The 22052-nt window shown below is 37.5% G+C and overlaps 1 protein-coding gene across 1 annotated transcript in view; it reads left to right on the forward strand.

The window, feature by feature from the left end:
• Positions 1 to 22052, forward strand: part of KIAA0825 (KIAA0825 ortholog) — a 362939-nt gene that overhangs the window by 95619 nt on the left and 245268 nt on the right. The window contains exons 10-12 of the mRNA XM_032846384.1: positions 3487 to 3677; positions 6160 to 6342; positions 18275 to 18385. Of these exons, the coding sequence (XP_032702275.1) occupies positions 3487 to 3677; positions 6160 to 6342; positions 18275 to 18385 (485 nt within the window). The remainder of the gene's footprint in view (positions 1 to 3486; positions 3678 to 6159; positions 6343 to 18274; positions 18386 to 22052) is intronic.

Genomic DNA, 22052 nt, shown 5'->3' on the forward strand with positions numbered 1-22052 from the left:
CCTTTCCTCGGGATTGAAGCTTATGATCCTTGTTTTTTCCTGTCTGTCCTGATGGCTATGGAGTCCTGGGGAAACCGGAGTGGAGTATTATTCAAATAGCGAAGTCACTCTTGTCAACCCCCTGACACCCAAGGTACCCATGGCTCTATTTATGCCCGAGTTATAATCATAACAAATGTTGCCATAACAGAGAGAAGTAGCTAAGAAGATCTTTTAAAGGACTTTCCACTTTTTCCAAGGCCATTTCATCTCTCCTTTAGAGGCCCTTCCCGGATAGTTTTTCTTTTTGCAAGAGCATTCACATAGGGTTTTCCAAACACGACACACTTCAAACAGCAGCGAGCAGAATGAGCGCGAGAAAGTGGCGGTGTGGCTGGCAGACCGAGATAAGAGACGGAGTATTGGTCTTCCCCTCTCTTTCCAGCATCCCAGCTTCCTTATTTGCCTTGAGGTAAACAGAGAGATTGAAAATGAGTCCATCTCCGGTTTCAAACTATTTCAATATGTCAGTGTACTAATGAGCAATTTTATACAATGTTTTCGTTGAGGCACAAATATCCTTTCAGTCTATGTCCACCATTGGGCTATTCTGTTTTCTTGTATGCAAAACGGGAGCTAAAAAAGTTGTATGGTATAAATAATAAGTGGATGCGTTGAGAACCTGTTATTGAAGTCACCAAGTATTAAAACAAAACAAAACAAAACAAATTACCATGTAACATGCAGTTCTTAGATCTTATGACAAGGCGTTAGCTTCAAAGACAGAACTAACGAGATAGTTACCCTGTGATTACATGGTACCATAGCTTCCATATACTTACATGGTCAGTAGTTACAATTTAATTGCAGAGTTAGTGGTTGTTACTTATGCTCAGGAAAATAAAGTGATACTGCTTTTCGATTTACTAAAAATAAGAAACTGCTAAAAATAGCAACAGATTTTAAACTGTTTTGGCAACTGGAGTACTTGACAATGGTTTTATCCCGTTTATTACTGCACCCTTTTCTTCTCCTCTCCCCATTATTCCAACTGATTGGTGAAAGAGGACTATATGTTTTTGGCAAGGCCGTTTTGAGAGAGAAGGAGATGAAATGTGCCTGACTGGAGGCAAAAGGTGGGAGAGAGATCTCAGGGGAGCCTATCACCGTGTGCGGAGGGTAATAAGGAAATAGCGAAAGAATTTACAAGATCTGAAGGAATATTTGGTCGTGTTTTGTGACATCAGCTGAGCCCTAGATGCATTATTTCCCTTCTCTAAACTGTCAGGTTTAGAGAGTCGGAGAGTTCAGTTTCTCTCTGATTAGGTGCTGGTCAGACGGCACAGTGGGTGTTCAGATTACATGTTTAAAATTAAGCTTTGAGTATAGTTGACATCTGCTCAATTTTAGCAACTTGTGTTTTCCAATAGTCAAAGAATAAAGAATTGTCTGTTCAAAGATAATATTGAATGGCTTATATAATAAAGCCCAGCTGCTTGTTTCCTGATATATAATCTAAATAAAAGCTCACATCTGTTTACATTATGGTGGGTCTACAAAAATAACAGATGTTTACTAGCAGAATACTTTTGAAATGACAACAAATAGAGAAACAGGTCAGAAGAATAAATGAATCACATTTAGTTTAATGAAAACCCTTGCGTATATTATTACAGTTATACACACTTTGAAGGGAATTGTGAGAACGAGGACGAGTTTGGAATATTTTTAAGTAAACATGAAGTTTACATTTTAGAAAGTCTCAAAAGAAGTATTTTTCAGTTTCAGGGAAATAAATCTACATGCCTAGTTACTTTTATTTTCTCATTTATTGTTAACTATTAAGGAAATTGGTTTTCTTTTTGAAAAATATGAGAAATCATGTTGGCTCGTTATTAAAAGCACCCATCTATTCCTATGGAGAGAGTTAGTGTAAATCATTCATACTCATCATTACATCAACTGGAGCAATTTTCTTTTAATTAACATACAACACAGAAAGTATGACAAAATCAACCTCTAAAAATCCTTTCCTCAGAAAATTTTAAAAAACGTTCCTTCACAGAACACACAGCAAGGGAAGCATAAGATACTCTAATTTTGCTACTTCCACATGAATTTTGTAATTTTTTTTCTTTAACAGTTTTGATATACGTCTAGTCTAGAAGTCAGAAGTGGTCAAAACCTCCTCATTTGAACCTGACTTTTGCACATTTTGATGCTCTAGTTTCCCACCCAAGGATGCTAGTTCTACTCATTTATGAACTCCATTTGAAAGTCAATAGAAATTAACCATAAATTATTCTTATAGTGACTACAAAAGATTTTAGAAATCAGAGCAATTATCAGAAGAATCATATGTAAGGAAAATACTGATAGGCATATCTTCATGAGAAACTATCAACTTTTGCTATAGAAGAACAAAATTTTTTTAATCATGTTTGAGAACTATAAGTAGTGGGCAAAGCAAGAATTTTAAGTCAAAGAGGATTGCTTAGAGATAAAATGTGAAGCTTTGCTCATTTAATTTTTGATATGGTAACAAATAAGGTAATATTTGAAAAACACATTCTACTCTTCCCATTTCAAGTAGTTTTTTTTAATCTGCTTTGAGGAAAATGAGGTCAAACTACTAGCATATCTCCCTTGGAGCCTGTTAACTCATTAATGCTTGTAAATCACTTGAGGCCACCTTCTCATTTCTGCCTGTTCCCACTGGCCTTAGCCGCTCTTGGGTCTTCCTCTGTGGTCAGGGAGAATTTGGTACCCACAGAATAGGTCTGTAGGGAGTGGAAAGGAAGGAGAATCTGGCCCCTTGGAAGTATGAAATACTGTAAAAATGCTAAGAAATTATAACATCTACCTAGGATTTACAAACTCTTGTAAAATCAGACCATTATGGTATCCATTTCTAGCATGGTTATTAAAAACCCACGAATGCAGTAGCCTAATGTAATAATCTTTAATAGTTACCCATCCCCCTCCTTGGTTTCATGCATGTTGATAAGTATGTGGTCTGTAAGTTTATTTTTTCTCCTGTCATTTCATTATAATGTGTAATCTCAAACATCTATAAGAATGACCTCCTATGATGATACTAGTCTCAGAAAAATATACATACATAAACAATATTTTTAATTATTAAGATTTAATTTTTGAAGAACCAGCCCTCTATCTTAAACTAGCATGACTTGTTTGGCAGTTGTAGAGCTGATTGCTTAAAATAAATCTTAAACTCCGGGCTGGGAGTGGGTAAATCAAGATATGCTAGGTTAAAAGCTTGTGGTCTGGATTTGCACTAGAATATCTGGTCTCGTAATTGAAATAAAACATATGTTCCTTTGTCAATAAGGATGTTTTACATCTTGTCAAAAATCTTTCTTGGTCATCCAGTGTGTCAGACTCTCCAGCTATTTCCTTTCATCCTGAACTAATTATGTTCATAGGAAGCAAACTGACATTTTGGAAGATGTGATTCTATTGTTTTATGTGTGGTGGTTTTGCCAGGGGGAAAGATGCTCCTTCTCACTCCAGATGTGGCATTATTTCTTCTGCGCTCTTCATCATGATCTCTGGACCATTCTGCCCCCTAAATTAGCCCAGGTGATCCTCACAGAAGTGCTGGAGAAATCTTTGGGTCTACTGGCCTCCAGATATGCTCGGGCCCATCCCAGTTACAAGAGAACTCCACAGATCAGGTAATTGAAGTTGTGAAAACCGTTGCTTTTCAAGAACGTTTTCATCAACTGCTATAAAGCAGAATGTAATTCTGAATCTCATGACATAACTCCTTGTATATTTAACATGTTTCTAACATCTGAAAGGAAATCGTATTCAATTCTCCTGAGATACTTAAGTGGAAATGTGGAACTTCAATCAAAATAACTTTGCTCTTTTTTTCTTCTTAAAATTGTATATAGAACCCACTTGTTCTAAAAAAAAAATGATTCAAGCTGTATTACAGTCTAAGACATTTATATACACATGTTATTAAATAAGATAAAGAGGGAAAATTGAGGCCTGAAATGGAGAGGAAAGCGGCAGTGCTGTGATGGGCAGTTAATTTGACTTTGAAATTCTAGGCAACCAGGGAATTTTAGTTTTTCTTTTTAAGTTTTTAAATCGTGCTGTTCATCTTCATAAGGAAACTCCTTTGTCTAAGTATATTCTAATCCCTTATTTCTTTCTCTCCTTTATTTTTTCCCTTTCTTTCTATTATTTACTACTGAAAGCAAGTTCAATAGAATGTGAAATCACAGAAAATGAGGAGCAGCAGTCACAGGGTATTAATGATTAAACTATAGTCCAGGTCTGTGAAACATCTAGGCAATGACTACAAAAACGTGCATAAAAGACAACAAGGGTCATATGAAGAAAAGGCTTTATTTTATAAATAGTCTCACTAATGTGATTAAGATCTCTCTGTTCTTCAGATATATATTAGGAGGAACCTAAAGATACCAGAGGCTTTACTTTTTTTTTTTTCAGTAGGAATTGTTTCCTGATCATGTTCTTGTAAAGCACTCTGCATTTGAAGGGTATTTAGGTCCTGCTACAGTGTTTCATAAATATGGTATTTTGCAAAAACTGTTTTGAATTACTGACCGAGCATTTTTTTATTTTTAATCATTGAACTCAGAAGAATAGATGGCAAGTTTTTTTCTGAGAGCAAAGAGTACCTTCATTCTTTTCCTGAGTAGTTTAAATCATTTTTGACTATGAGGTGGTGAGTCATTATGAGATGTGTGTGAAATCAGATTTACTGGGTAGTATGTTTAATTAAATGTACTGTAGAGACTTTTGGTTTTTGTTTTCTGGGTGGCTATATAAAAATGGCATGAAAAGATAAAATAAGTAAATAATTTTATTTGAATGGTTAACACTAAATCACTGTTACTCTGGAAATCAGTGTGTGTGTGTGTGTGTTTATGTGTGTGTGTACATATATCTTGCATTTGTAATTGCTTAATTAACTATTAGAGAAAATATATGCAAATTTCAGTTAAACCTTCCTAAAGGCCGTTATTGATGTTTTTAGTATTCTAGTGGCATCCAGCTGTCACATGACTAAAACCATATGTATCATATGTAATATCTGTTACATGTTATTAATATATGTATAAACTTATTTTATATATATGTAATAAATTTGAGGCCAAAGTCTCATTTTTTTAAATTTTCATACTTCTTTGTTTTCTTATCACTTTATGATTTCCATCATCCATTCCTTGAACACTGAATTAAAAGAAAAAATTAGTTGAGGTTTGTACAATCCAGTCATATACCAAAATAATCTTTAAATAGATATTTGAGTGTCTGTTAAAACACAGGGAGGATAGAAACAAAGAAATGAATTTATGAATGAGATTATAAAATACAACAGAATTTCCACAACTTTATTCAATATTGAAAATTTCAGAAACTATAGCCTTCTCCATTTGTGCTTCTGGTCTCATTTTTTTCTTCCTCTCCCATTTGCTGTGGAAACATCTTACCCAAACCTGTAGCTCTCTTTTGACAGCCTATAGTTGGATAAGGAAAACTGTTCTCCTATCAAAATTTTACCTATCATTTACATGTGGATAATAGCAATTTTCTTTTAATCTGGCTCCTCTTTTGCTGGACATAATTTCAAGGAACATCTTTTGAGCTTGAACAATATCCTAAAAATGCAAAATAAATCTTTAAAAAAAAAAAGAGGGGTACCTGGGTGGCTCAGATGGTTAACCATCTGCCTTCGACTTAGGTCGTGATCTCCAGGTCCTGGGATCGAGCCCCACCTCAGGATCCTAGCTCAGCAGGGAGTCTGCTCTTCCCTCTCCTTCTCCCTCTCCCCCTTCTTGAGCTCTCACTGTCTCTGTCTCTGTATCTCTCTCAAATGAATAAATTTTAAAAATCTTTAAAAAAAAAAAAAAAGAAAGGAAAGTACTCCTAAAACACTTTAGTACTGTAGGTAGACCTCACCATTCCTAAAGATAATGGTATATGAGTCATCTAACACCTGGAAACTCAAATGTTAATCTTTGGTTCTTTCTATCTGTCTTTGATCTCTGAAGCTCTGGTATCTAACCAAGTATTTCTATTCTTACGTGTGTTTAATATAAGAGATATGAATGATAGTGTATATAGCAGGCAGAAAAACAGTTTTGCTTATCATGATTTTCTTTTGCTTTCCAACAGACTTGATGTCACAACAATTTTAATATGCACTGAGAAGATGTTATGGTCAGTTTGCACATCTGTACAGAAGCTTTTGAATCCTCATGAGTATATAGATGATAAAATTTTTAAAATTCATACACATTGTAATAATTTGTTCACAACATTAGTCATTTTGACTTCACCCTTAACTGAATTATATCAGTAAGTATCAAACATATTTTCTTTTTAGCTATTATGATATGTAAATAATGTGACTTAAAGTTATTTTCATTCTATTTATTGAATTGTGTGAAGTAGCAAGTAGAAATATTTTGAGGTGCATTTTCGATATTATGAATTGAGCCATTTTACAAAATGAACTAATAATTGTGTTATATCTCTACTGGTCAATCTTACTCAGATTCTAAGGTAGGATCAGGATGCTCTTGAGCTTCACTATTTGAGTTGTTTAAATGATTATATTAATGGGTTGCTTATCTCAAGCACAGCTTGATACTTTATGAAGAAGAAAATCATATCTAATAGCTTTTTACTTTTAAAAGTATTTTTTAGTTTTAATTTTATATGAAATGCTTTGCTCTAATAGAAAAATTTTAAAAGTTGATACCAAAATATTCCCAAATCTGGAAGAAACCTAATGTTTCTACACTTTCAGTTAATCAGCCATACATTTGCATTTTTTTGGTATTAGGCTGTAGTGTCTGAGCTAGTAATGGCAGGTGACAATAAGAATAAGTAATTGCATTTTTATTTTCTGTCTCTCTGTCTATTTACTTATTTTTTAAGTAAACTCTACGCCCAATATGCACTTGAACTCGCGATCCCAAGATCAAGAGTTGCATGCTCTACTAAGTCAGCCCTGTGCCCCAGTAATTACATTTTTTTGGAAAAGGAGATGGAATTTTATTGAATACAATACAAGGGAGGAACAGGCATAAGGGGAAAGGAGAGACTGTCTGCCAGGAGGCAGTGCTGGGGGTCCATAGTTAAGAGGAGTGGGGAGGTATGGGAAAGTATGGAATTTTCCTTTTTTAGTAGCTGTGTGGTGTTTTCAGTAACCCATTGGTCAGCTAGGGCCTATGGATATTTTGAGATAGGTCCTTTAATGAGCTTATTTGCATTCCGCCCAATGGTCACTGTGGACCCTTTACCTTACTCAGGTTTTCATTGCTCAAGCCTATTGCCTAAGGCGTCCTCCACATTCCCCCATGATAGATCAACAATGACAGATCTTTGGCATTTGGGTGGAAGTCTCATCTTCAGTAGCTCCTTCATGCTGGATGGGGGCATACTGTTTCTACCTAAACTTGTTGCTCTGTCAGGGGTTCTGTGCAGGTATAGACCAGAGCATGGTATTATATTAACCTGAGGACAGGCGATTTGAGTGAAAATCCCTGGTGGCCTGGTCCATGGGATTTAGGGTGAGGGATCCTCTGATGGTATGGGCTGGGATCCTTGTTGAATCATCATTCATACAGAATTGTTGGATTCACTCAGACTCAGGGGAACGTTTTTGCCTATAGATCAAAATGGCAGCTGAATCTCGGGGGACAAAGGGAAAAGGGGGAGCCTGAAAGAATCAAGGTAGCTGGGAGTCAGCAGTGTCAGGAAAGGGTCCCAACCAATTTGTTATGTGTGTGGATTCACCCTGAATGAACTGCCCCTACCAATTCCACCATATGTTTGGAATGGAGGCCTCTGGAGGATGGAGTAGGGGAAGAGAGGAAAGGGGTCCTTCACCCTCACAGGCTCTGGAGTCCGACCTAGTCACCCTCAGACCTTCAGACTACACTAACGAGTGCCCCCAACCCCGGCCAGAAATCTATTGTGGGAGGTGTGCTAGGGTTAGACAGCAGAAGAGCCAATAAGAGAAAGGAGAGGGAGGGAAGGGACCCTCCAGAGGCAAAAAGGGAACTGGCTCCCCCTGGAGCTTCAGATCTCCAGAGAAGAGTAACCTCTGCTGGTTACCCAGTTCTCCAAGGTCGTCAGTTCCCCCAAGGAATACTAGAGTCTGTCCACTGAGGGAAAAGTCCTGAGAAGTTCCCAGAGAATCCAGGGTAAGTCCCAGGCCAGGAGAGGTTCCGGGTGAGGGCTACCAAATGTGGGGCGATCCATCAGGTGAAAGAATTTACCCAAGGCAGAACAAAGGAGACAGAAGTTTATTAATACACTGGAAGGGAGTAATGGGCAGGACAGCAAAGGAGAGACTCAGCAATTGCATTTTTAAAATGTTGAAAGATTTTACATAGTAAATAAGATTTAGGGAAATTAAAAATTTTGGACTAATTTTCTGGTTTATTTCATTTGAATTGGTAATATTGTAGAAGACGTTGAAGTAGATTTCATAATAAAACAATAATATAATTTTGTTTAAACTCTCCTCCAAAATAGTCACTTTATCCTGAGAGACTAGATAATTGCATATTCTTAGTTTCTTGGAATAAGAAAAAGTATGCATCTTTCTATTTCTTAGCATAAATTGGGTAAAATATTCCTTTCTGGAAGATTCTGGTAAGAGAAATATATAAATCTTGATTTTTCAGTAAATTTTGAGACTTTTTTGTGTTAGAAGTTGTACAAGTAATTAACAAGTTTGATTTCAATTTCCCTATAATTTTCACCCACTCTGACTTTCAGCAAACCCATTGTTTATAGATTGTTTCTTCTGGCAACCCTGCCGTTGAGAGCTAATTTTAGAAATGGAGAATTCTTTCAGAAAGGGGAAGAAATAGTGAGATAAATTGCCATAAGTTTGGGATTATAAGCGTAATAGTTCAAAATCATAAAAAGCTCAAGGTCTGAAGCACATAATAAATCCTAGTAAACTTAACTGATTTACCATAGATGAAAAAATTGCTATGCTCTTAGTTCAACGGGTCATTTCATCTGAGAGGAAGGCCCTGTGAAAATCAGGAACAAAGTTGACAAATTTCACGGATTGGTCATGGTGAGCGATATTGAATTTCATGGTTTGTCACAGATGAATAGAAAAAATTTAACTCCCCGATGCATTTGTAAAACAAATAAATTATTATCAAAGATTGCATATTTTAATAATAATATTGTAACATACATTCATTATTGTTAACCCATGGCCTTTTGATACATTTTTTAACAACTGTGCAAGTACTCAAATCTCTGATTTGTGCATTAGATATTGCACTGTAACCTCATTCAACAAATTTAAATTGCTAATTTCAACCAGGATTACAGAACATTTTATACCAAGCACTGACTCTGGTTTTTCTTAATATAAAACATGGATAGCTACATTGCTTTGAAGCATGAACAGAAAGTCTAGATACTTTCCCTTTTAATATTTCTCAGTTCATATAAATTTTCACAAATCGTATCCATTCGTGTTGGTTTAAATTTTATGATTGTTTTTCTAGAATATCAATGTAATCTTTGAAATGTATTTTACTTTGTATCGAGAAAGGAAATCTACAGGACAGCATGTTCTTCTCAAGTAGGAAAAAGTTGTGTGTGTTACAAGGACCCTATTGACTTATGTAGCTTCTTTTCATAGCCAGGGTATGAAATGGTCATATTATTAGTATTTAGGGAAAAAAAATATATATCTCTACTTCACATTTAAAAATTAAGCTGTATGCTTTGAGGAATTCGTGAAAAGTAACAATCAGATGTTGATAGTATTGAATTTTTTATAAACTGTACCTGACATTTATCACTACATGCGGTAGGCCTTTTTTGAAGGTGACTGCCTTTCTTCCAAGTAGTTCTGACGGATGAACTGGATGTATTTTCCTATCTGGGTTTAGCGTAGGACCACCAAATCCCAGGGCAGGAATACATGATTTTAAAATCTTTTCAGGAAGAATGAAACCTGTTTGCAAAAATGTGTGTTCTCTTTTAACTCTCCTTTGTAGATTTCTGTTAGAACATTATAAAAGGAGTACTTTAAGTTTGTCCTCCAGGGAAAGAGACCTGCTGAAACATAAAATATTCACCACGTATTTTCCAAAATGCCTATTGCTTGTAGATCTTCCATCAAGGGAGTTAAAGTGCACAATTCAGAGCTGTACCCAGTGCACATTCACACACACACCCAAATGTGGTTTCCATTGGTGCATTTTGTTTGCGTACAATATTAATTTTAGTTTCTATGTAGCGAATTAAAATTTAATTCTTAGAATTTTAGCTAAATGCAGTTTATTTTCATTTCAGTCAATGTTGTTGCCTCTCTAGCCCTTCTGAGTAAGCACAGGGATTAAGCCACAAGGGTTACAGCAGTGAGCAAGATAAGTATCTGCCATCAAGTCAAGTCTAATAAAATTTCTAATGTTGAGATTACATTTATTTACACACACATGCCCACTCTCCCCAGTGTCATGACATTTAATAACACGGAAGAATAAATTTCAGTGCAGGTGCCAACACACCGGGCAAAGGCTGGGATCAGCAGATACAGGCCAGCCTACTGACCAGCACACCTACCTTGAGGTTCACTTGGTATCACCGAGAGGGCTTTGAATAACTAAATACCAAGGTATTTTAAAATCTGCTGTGTCTATAGTTTGTTTTCAAACCAGTGCTAGGTATTTTGAGGTGATGGTCTTATCTGTTTATTTACTTATTTATTTTAAACTATTTCACTGTCCCTCATAAAGCAGAGCATGGGCTGAAATTTCGTTTTCCATCCTTCAAGAATGTCTGGCATGCTTTGAAAATAGGCGGTTCCTCCAAACGTTAAACATAGAGTATGCTTATGTAAAATATTGAGCATATGGTCCAATGACCCAGCAGTTTTACTCCTAGGTGTATACCTAAAAGAAGTAAGAATGTATGCCAGTACAAGGATTGGTAGGCCGGTGTTTATAGCAGCATTTTAAATAATAGCACAGAGTGAAAAGAACCCAAATGCCCACCAACTTGTGAATGGATAAACAAAGGTGTAGCTCTCCATCCTGTGGAATGTTACTCAGCCATAAAAAAACAAACCAACAACAACAACAAAAAAAAATCTATGGTGAGCCAACAGAGGCTGCCTACCTCAGGACTGACCCTCAAAAGCATTATGCTAAGTTAAAAGAGCCAGAAAAAAAGAGAGTATATATTGTCCAGTTCACCTTACTAGAAATTTCCAAAATACACAATAAAAGACAAAAAGTAAATTGATTAGTGGCTGCCAGAGGCGGGGAGGAGAGGAGAATGGATAGTACCTGCTAATGCGTATAGGCTCTCTTTTGAGAGTAATGAAAATGTTATGAAGTGAGATGGGAGAGAAGGTTACACAACTCTGAATATACTAAAAACCATTTAGTTGTCAACTTAAAATGAGTACATTTTGGGGTATATGAATTAGATAGCTTAATAAAGCTATTTAAAAAGTTAATATATCTGAAGAGAAGTAAAAATTTAAATCATTAAAATGTAAAAAACAAATGGCAGAGTGCAAAGAGATTCAGAAATTGGAGTTAGTTGTTTAAGCCATTTTGTTTAGATTAAATGTCTCCCTTTTGTCCCCTTCTTCTATGTGTTGCTTTTGAGGAAAATATCTATTTTTTTTAAACCTAAAACAAATAGCCTTATATGTGATTCTAATAATGTAAAACACTGGTGAAGGGCTAGTCTTTGCTTTGGAGAAAGCCTGTGCCCTGATTTTCTGACTAGCTGTTTACTGCCCTCTCCTCTGAGATCAAGTCTTGCTTGGCCCGAACACCATATGTCCTGTTCTCCGTCTGCCCTTTGGCTGCATACCACCCAAGACTGCTCTTCACAGTTGGCCCCTGAAATTCATTGTCCTTTCCACTACGCAAGGTCTGACAATACCCTCTATTCATTCTTCACTTTTTTTTTTTTAAACCAGCATCTGCCATGTACCTCTGGTTAGTTAGTCCAAGCATTATGCTAGTCCTTTTTTAACTTCAAATCATCATTTTCTAACCTCAAACCTCAAGAGTTATTTTCATCATCCTCTCAAGCCAGGGTGCAGGGGAAAGGTGGGGAGCCACATTTCATCTGAGTGTCTTCCCTTAATTTCTCTTACTTAATGACATTCAGGCAACTACCTATAGTCGCAGGGGTGATGCTGGTTTATGAAAGCAAAACAATCACTTAGAATTGTGTTTAAAATGGTGAAGTACATTGAGCTTGATTCTCGGTACATCTTTATGGTAAATTGTGATGTCAGGGGCATCAGAAAGGCTTGCATATCCTCATTGTCTCAAATATTCCAGCGCTGTCCCAGGGGTTCAATTTCAAATGAATTCTACTTCTTCTGACATCGTGGTCTTCTCTTGGTACTTTAGTTTCTCAAGCACCTCTGACGGCTGGGGCTCCATGGCAGACACAGGAGTGAGGCATCTGGCCCGGCCCTTCTGCCCCTTGGAACTTATAAGTTGTCCTTGGGCTGCCTCGATTCTGTCCTGGAGGTTTGTTCCATTAGCATTTTGTTATGAGACACCGCTCTCCTGGGAAGGCAGCCAAAAGAAAAGCATGAAACCCAGCTAGCTCTTTTTAGCTTATCAGTTGTTCTCACTTTTGATGTGTGTTGGATTTATTTCTTTCTAGCAGCAGCTGGCTACATAAGCTCAAAAAGTCAATGAGTTTTGTTAATGAAGAAAGGAAGGAAGGCAACACACTTGTACATCAGAGAACCACAAGAGACTAAATCTGGGACAGAGGGCCCAAGTGGCCTGCCATGATGAGCACAGAGCCTGCATGATGCTAGTGACAGGGAGGGGACAGGGGGCAGCCGAGGCTGGACCAAGGGCCAAGGGCCAAGGGCCAAGGCAAGGAATTTCCCCAAATCCCACTTTCCTCTCCTGAAACAAAACCATTTTTACAGTCTGCTAATTTGGATATGTAAAGAAATGTATTCTGCTTCAACCTATGGACAATTACTTATTTTTAAAAGAGTATTTAAATTTACTCTATCAAAATTCTTTTATGTCTTGCAGAAAATATAATTCTGTGGCTCTTACGATTGTATTTTGTTCTCCACTATGAATTATTTAGAGCGTCCTCTCTTTTAAGTGTATACCAAAACATCATTAGAGGTTATCTAATAGCCAGCTCATCATTTCATTCCCCCATGAGGCTTGTGGGCCAATTTTCACCCTGTTATACTCTCCAGAATAATGACACTAATTTGGGATCTTGCTGAGGAATTAAATGCTTATACAGATCCCACCCCCTCTGAGACCATAAACATCTGCCATAACATTTCTTATAGCCAAATAACCCTACTATTACCAGGATGACTGAGAAACCATGAGTGGAATACAAGAGCTTAGGTAGTGGCAGAAATGTCCTGGAAAATACTCTAACACTGGTAGTTTGCCGTCTTAAGAAATTTTGGCACCATTCCAAATAGCCATCCTATTATTATTAGATTCTCCATTATTTTTTTTTCCTAATCTCAAGGATGGAACTGTAATTAGGCAACCATTTAGACTATGAGATAGTTGTAGACCTTCTTAAGAAGTATTTGCAACTTGGGGCACCTGGGTGGCTCAGTGGGTTAAGTGTCTGTCTTCAGCTCGGGTCATGAACCCAGGGGCCTACGATCGAGCCCTACATCGAGCTCCCTGCTCAGCTGGGAGTCTGCTTCTCCTTCTCCCTCAGCTGCTCCCCTGCTTCTGCTCTCTCATCCTTGCTCTTTCTCAAGTAGGTAAATAAATAAAATCTTTTAAAAAAAAGTTCTTAAAGTATTTGCAACTGTTGTTAACATACTGATAATATCTTATGTAGCTTGGTCCCTTTTTTTTTTTTTTTTAATTTGACAGACAGATCACAAGTAGGCAGAGAGGCAGGCAGAGAGAGACAGGAGGAGGAGGCAGGCTCCCTGCTGAGCAGAGAGCCCGATGCGGGACTCGATTCCAGGACCCTGAGATCATGACCTGAGCTGAAGGCAGAGGCTTTAACCACTGAGCCACCCAGGCGCCCCAGCTTGGTCCCTTATTATGTGCATACACTTCTCTGGGTCTTTTATACGCATGATCTCAATCATCACACTTACCATCTGAGGTGATTATTCTTATTCTTTCCATTTTCCAAATAAGAATACTGAAGCTGAATCAATTGTCAAGCAACATTACATGTCCAGTGAAGAGCCCATCGGAGCTGCAAACTCAGTTTTTCGGGCTCCAGAACTCCTGCACATGCCCATGCACTGCCCCTGAATAGTCTTCAGTGGCTCTACCCTTTTGGATGGAGCAGGCAGCAAAAAGTAAATGTGAAAGGATCAGAGGTAGAGTTGAGTCCTAAGAAGAAACGATGCAAAATAAGGGCATAGAGAGGGATGAGGTGGTGAGACAAGAAATATCCTAGACAGGGTGGTCAGGGAAGACTTACCACAAGGTTTTGGTGTAAAGCCATCCAGAGAGCCAGCTGAACATGACAGAGAATATGTTCTAGCTAAGGTGTTCATTCTTGGAGAAAGGAACTGCCCCCCAGAGAATGGGGCCAATGGGACCTTATGCAAAGGGCTCATGAAGTATGTGGCAAATTTGGAGGAGGCTAGCATAACATAGCCTCCAGTCTCTACTGGTCATCATGAAGCCTCTCATCTCTTGTCCCATCCTTTTCCCCCAGCTTGATTTCCTTTGAGATCTCCTTTCTTGCCAGACATCTTGCTGCATCTCCTCTCATGTGATAGCAGCACCCTCCCTTCCTACTTCCTTTGCTAGTGCACATCCTGCCCTCACTCTCTTGGCCTATCTGTCCAGAGTTTGCAATACTGCTGGTGAGCATCGTTTAGCTGGCCTCTTGTACCTTCTGACGCTGCTGCTTTTTGTCCGAAGTGTCCTTCTCCACTTTAGCCAAACCCTCCACTTTGCCCCATCCCACTCTTTGTTAGCAGATGGCCTTGCCCTGTACTTTCCGAGAAAACCTAGGCCATCATGAATGTACTTTAACTTCTCATTTCCATTTTTAATAATTATCTTTATCCTTACTCACCTCCAAATCCTTTGACAGTCAATGTGTCTCTTTTTCCAGGCAAAGCCCATCTTTTTACCTGCGCTCTTGATCACATCTACCTTCTACTCCATGGCCGTAGTCTTTAAAATATTCTTTCTCTCTTCTGGTTCTTTTCCCAAAAGCTCTTTTATGTTAAAATTCTTTCTTTCTCTATTATTATATTTCCCTTCTAAAACATAGTTTGTATTCACTGTCTCCACTCTGAAAACCATCATTCATTCCATGCACGGCAGCTGCCCTCATCACGCTAAACAAACAGCGTGGGCCAGTTCATCCATGCCTATCCAGTCACTAACTCCAGTTTTTGCCCCTCCATGCAATTACTCTTTCTGCAGCTTTTCTCACTATGGGCCATTTCTCCTCCCTTGGTTTCCCTAATATTACTTTGTCCTGGCTCTTTGCCTACATCTTGAATTTTTCCTTCATGGTTTCATTTGAGTACTTCTCTTTCTCACCTCACCCTTTAGATGTTGGTGTGTTCCAAAGCTCTGTTCTTAACCTTATTTTCCTTTTACACTCTTTCTTTGGGTGAATTCACCCAGACCCATGGTTTTGCCATTATGACTTCCACATCAGTATCTTCCACCCAGATATCTCTTGTATAGGCTACCTCAACAAATCCAAATTTCTATTGGATGTCTCTCTTTGGATATACTTCAAATGCCTGCAGCTCCCTCAGCATATCTGAAACTAAGTAAAATACCTGTGAGTTCTCCCAGGGTTCTCTTACCCATTAACCTTTCTCCTTTCTACCTTCTCCCTTGTGCCATCTCAAACCCCATGTCTTTAGGGAATTAAATATATCAATTTTATGTTTAGTTTTTTATATTTGCCTCTTACTTACTTCCTCCACTTTGGTTTAGGACATTGTCCTCTTCTGTCTGGTCTACTGAAATATCTCATTATCTCCCTTACTGCAGCCTGGATCCCTGCAGATCTCCCTGCACTATTGCACAAGTGATTTTTCAAAACTGATATATCTCCCATGCTATAAACTCTTCAGCAATCCCCCATTGCTGGTGTGAAGTCCAGACTCCTTACAAAAAGTGTTTTGCAGTATCCTGACCTAGGCTTCTGCTTAGTTCACACAGTGTAATGTAGGGCTGGGAAACATGACAGCCTCATTTTGAGGCATATATAACAAATTTTGTTCTCTCTGAAATTTAGTAAGAAAAAATGGCTTTCAAAGAAGAGATATGTTAGAAGTCTAAAAAATATTGAAGTATATAAGAAAGCAATTGATTTCTGTACATTGATTTTGTATCCTGCCACATTACTGAATTGCTTAATGAGTTCTAGTAGTTTGGGGATGGAGTCTTTTGGGTTTTCCATATAAACTATCATGTCATCTGTGAAGTGAGAGAGTTTGACTTCTTCATTGCCAATTTGAATACCTCTTATTTCTCTTCGTTGTCTGATCGCTGTTGCTAGGACTTCTAATACTATGTTGAACAAGAGTGTTGAGAGTGGGCATCCTTGTCGTGTTCCTGATCTCAACGGGAAGGCTGTCAGCTTTTCCCCATTGAGGATGATATTCACTGTGGATTTTTCATAGATAGATTTTATGAAGTTGAGGAATGTTCCCTCTATCCCTAGCTTAAGATGTGGTCCATATATACTGTGGGGTAATAAGCCTCCATCAGAAAGGATGAATACCCAACTTTTGTATCAATATGGACAGGACTGGAAGAGATTATGCTGAGTAAAATAAGTCAAGCAGAGAGAGTCAATTACATGGTTTCGCTTATTTGTGGAGCATAAGGAATAACACAGAGGACATGGTGAGATGGAGAGGAGAAGGGAGTTGGGGGAAATTGGAGGGAAGATGAACCATGAGGACTCTGAAAAACAATCTGAGGGTTTTGGAGGGGCGGGGGATGGGAAGTTGGGTGAGCCTGGCGGTGGGTATTATGGAGGGCACATATTGCATGGAGCATTGTGTGCGGTGCATAAACAATGAATTCTGGAACACTGAAAAGAAATTTAAAAAATAAATTAAAAATTGAAAAAATATTGAAGTATATTTAATTAGTAGGTACTCTGCTAGCAAGACAAACTGGAGAGGGTCAGGTCACATTTGGAAAATGTGAGAATACAGGAAGCATATGGAATGAAAAAGTCAGAATGGGTTTTCAAAATGGAATTCTGTTCTACATATTATTTAAAAGACGCTGTTGCTCCTGTACCATATATAAAGAGAGATAGTACCACTTCAACCAATTCCATTACTAAAATGTTCCCAGTTGTTACTCTTTACTCCATGTAGGCAAATATAGTCTCCTGTTATGATAAAAATTTTATTAGCCAAGCTATCTACAAAAGATTTTATGTAGCAGATTCTTTCTTATTACCTCAAGATTTATTGCTGAATTTGGGCCAACCTAGAAAAATGTTACAGTCACTTCTCCAAAGATAATTGTAGACCAGATAGTCTGGCCAAATTGTTCTAATTTTGAAATCATAGTCATATATTTTACAGTTAAATTCTTCTTTATAAGCCCTCTGTGGGCTCTTAGGAACATACAAAATTAATTATAAATTCTCATTAATTGTTTAGTATTTATAAATCACTTTAAAGAATAAAGAGAGGTAGCTATGCTAAACATTTCTACAGTAATGAAGCAAATATGACAAAATAGTGACATTTATTTGATCCAGGTTGAGGAGGGTGATATAAATGGTATACACTGTCCTATTCTTTATTCATTCATTTTTGATAAATTTTATAATGGTAGTTTTTACCTACTAATGGGATTATCTTACTTTTCCAAGTGTAAGAACTGCTATATAGGAGCCTCTGAATTACCTATTAACATAGATCCCAAGTGGATGGATGCGTTGTCCATTCTAGCGCAATACCGTTTTGTGCAAAATCATGAACTTTGAGGGGTGTCTGTGTGGCTCAGTCAGTTAAGCACCCAACTCTTGTTTTCAAGTCAGGTCATGATCTCAGGGTCATGAGATCAAGCTCAGGGATTTGTGCCAAACATGGAGTTTGCTTAAGTTCTCCCTCTGCCCCTACCTCCCAATCACATGCACTCTCTCTCTCAAAAAAAGAAAAAAGAAAGAAAGAAAGAAAGAAAAGAAAAATCATTAACTTCAAATACTTAGTGAAAATAAAAAGTTTTGCTGGTCTTCATGGTTAATGTTTCCTGTGTATTTTGAAATAATTATTTTATTTCTCCAGGACTTTTCAGCATGGCATAGATGATTCTGCTTCAGATTCCATAAAACCATTTTTCAAGCAACCGCTGCATTGGTTTTCTTGCATATCACATTTCTACCCTTCTTTACTCAGGTGAGAACCTCTAAATACTACACTATGTATAATTCTATGATCCCTTTAAAGTTTAATGGAAACTTTTATCCATGGAGGTAAATGCATCTCAGAGAAAGAGCTTACAATTTTTATAGTATGCAGGTAAGTAAAAAGTATTCCTTCTCTTTTTATTAGCCCAAGGATCCAATATACAAGCTTCATAATCATTCTGCTAACTTACAGCTTTACTGTTGTAATGGGAAAATATGAATTTTTGGAATTTAGTTCTATTTTAGCTAATTGGTTAGCCATTTTAAATTTCATCTTTCTTGATCTATGACTGGGGATTTGACAGTTCTCCAACTAATTATTGAAAAAAATAAAACAAAGACAGCAAAACTGGATAATTCATGTAACAAACTGGAGCCTTAGGAAAAAGTTGAGAGAGAAGAAACTTTAAAAAATTATGAATAGGATCTTTCACTTTTATTATTTAATTAACAGCATTTAAGCATTAAAAATCATTTAAGGCATGAAATATACTTGCAGAATAATCTGATGACATTTTGTGGCATTATATAGAATGTCAGTTTGATTCTTTGCTGAATATATCACTGGAAAGTACCTTTCCTTGGTATCTGTGAATAAATATATCATGTATAGCTGAAGCAGATCCTGTTAATTCCTGTACATTCTTGATTCATCTTGGAAGTACACCATCAGTGATTTCACTCTCTAAATTGAGTAACTGTCTCTCACTCTTGAGGAGCAAGAGTCCTGGCCATAAATAGATGTTGTGTAAACCTTGTACACAAAATCTCTATAAACACAACAAATAAATCCTGTTACCAATTAAATCGCTGTCTCCATATAGGAAATGGGGAATCCAAGATCAGTGACGCATAGACTCTACCTTCAAAGACCTTCATTTATTGTTGTTACTTCACTTACGAATAAAACATTTTTACCGTCTCTGATGCATTCCTTATGATTGATTCCTAGAAACAGAATACCCTCAGTACTCTGTCATCTCAGCATCCAGTAGCTTGCATGTAAATAGACTCACGGCATTGAGAATTAAATAGCTGACTTTTAATACTCATTACTACAAAAATAAGAAATTAAACAACTGAATCTTTTGCAGTGTGAATTAAACAAAAAATCTGTATTATTTTAAAGAGTTTCCAAACTTCTCAACCTATTTGTTCTCCATGTTTTCAGAGTTTCTTTAATCTATTAGTATTACTACTTTCCTTTTTCTTTTCTTTTCAAGATTTTATTTATTTGATAGAAAGTGAGAGGGAAAAAAGTGAGCAAGGATCCCAATGCGGGACTCAACCCCAGGGCCCTGGGATCATGACCTGAGCTGAAGGCAGATGCTTAACCAACTGAGCCCCAGGTGCCCCAGTGTTACTACTTTCATCTTAGACTATAACCATTGAGATTATTCCCCATTCAGGCGTTGCTCTGTAAGATTTCCACCTTCAAGCTCATTCAGTCCACGTAGAGACCTGGAAAGGCAGCCTGGAAATGGGTTTATCTTTCACATAGCCACTTCTTGTGTTTAACGTCTTTCTCTCCTATACTTAAAGCAAGCATAAATGTAATAAGGCTTTTCTTTCTTTCTGCTTCTGCGTAGTAATCCATGTCCACCATTATCCTAACATAAACATTCAAACCCGGGAGTCACTACTCAGCCCATAGTAGAAATGAAGCTTGGTACAAGCTTCCCAGAGGACAGTTTAGGAAGCTGTGTCAAAAACCTTAAAAATATTTATTCTTCTTTATCCAGAAATTTCATTTCTAGGAATTGATCATAAGGAATTAGTCAGAGCAGCTGATGAAGCTTTGTTTGGAAGGCTAGCCATTGAAACATTGTGAAAGGAAAAAATGGAAATAAATGTCCCACAGTATAAAATTAGACAAATCAATTATGGAATAGTCATATGATACATTACTGTGGAGTCATTAAAAGGGTCGATTTTGAAAAAAATTTAATGACAAATAATTTTGATTTTTAGTTAAAGGGAAGCTGCCGTTAGTCATTATGACAGCATCAAAACCAGCCCGGTTTTTCCAGCGATAACTGTATACCGCACATTCTAGGTGCTTCATGTACATTATCTCTTTAAAACATCACACCAACCTGTGGGGCACCTATTTCTGTCTGTGCTGCTTTCATGGAGAGTAAAGTGATACGTAGGTGGCAACTTTCTGAAGAGGACCCTGTTGGGTGGCAGACTCTGAGCCTAGGCTTGTCTGCCTCCAAAGTTCTAGCCTCTGACAACCTCACCTTCTCCTGTCAGTGGGAGAGCATATGTTCAGAGTGTGCATAAAACAAGTGTTTTTTTTAACACATGTTAAAAGTATGCATAAAAAATCTAGCATGTGCAAAAAATTGGTGTGGATAAAAAATCCAGGATGGTCAGTTATTTATTATGTAAAATCTCTTTTTCTGTACTAATATATTAGTGCTTATGTACTAATCTATAGTATATATCTCCAAGGGAGGGATCTAGTATGTGGATTCCTTAAGCTTGCTAAATGTGAGACCCATGTTTTCTAGAGGATGAACAGTTATTGGAAAGTGGGACACAGTTGAAAGTGTTGAACTAGGCCATACTGCTTTACATATAGCATTAAAAAAGTGTGTATAGACGGGACGCCTGGGTGGCTCAGTTGGTTGGACGACTGCCTTCGGCTCAGGTCATGATCCTGGAGTCCCGGGATCGAGTCCCACATCGGGCTCCCGGCTCCGCAGGGAGTCTGCTTCTCTCTCTGACCTTCTCCTTGCTCATGCTCTCTCTCACTGTCTCTCTCTCAAATAAATAAATAAAATCTTTAAAAAAAAAAAGTGTGTATAGAAAAAGCAAAATTGAGAGGCTATCTATGCTGGGGAGCTCATTGTTTTTATCTTTGTATGGTAGGATTGCAAGTAATTTTAATTTTTTTATGTATTATTTTCCATATATTCTGAATTTCATATAATGAAAATGATTTAATTTTATAGACCTTTCTGGACTCGCGATGGGGTTCTGTCCTGATAAACTCATCATAAGTTGAAAATATTATGTTAAAAATGCATTTGATGCATCTAACTTACCAAACATAGCTTATTAGCCTCACCTACCTTAAATGTACTCCAAACACTCACATTAGCCTACAGTTGGGGAAAATCATCTAACACAAAACTTACTTTGTAATTAAGTGCTGCATATCTCCTGTAATATCTTGACTACTGTACTGGAAGTGAATAACAGAATGACTGTAAGGGTACAGAGTGGTTGTAAGGGTTTGGGTTGTCTACCCTTGTGATCCTCTTATGGCTGCCAGAGCTGTAGCTCATTGCCACCACCCGGCCATCATGAGAGTATCGGACGGCATATCATAGCCTGGGAAAAGGTCAAAATCTCAAAATTTGAGGTGTGGTTTCGACGGAATGCATATTGCTTTCACACCATCATAAAGCTGAAAAATCGTAAGTAGAACCATCCATTGTAAGTCGGGACCACCAGTATTAAAAGTTTTTCAAAGCAGAAAGAAACCCCATTTTTTATTGCTCTTTTGTTCACATGGCTTACCCTCTAACCTCTAGGCAGATGATTTCTAGCTTCACATCTCCAGCTCTGAGCACTTGCCTTTACCCCCACATTGTATGTCCAGCTGCTCATATTTTTGAATGACCCACTGTTACTGGAAATCCACT

Source organism: Lontra canadensis, unplaced genomic scaffold (assembly GCF_010015895.1).
Source record: "Lontra canadensis isolate GAN:19392208 unplaced genomic scaffold, GSC_riverotter_1.0 scaffold4, whole genome shotgun sequence".
NCBI lineage: Eukaryota > Metazoa > Chordata > Mammalia > Carnivora > Mustelidae > Lontra > Lontra canadensis.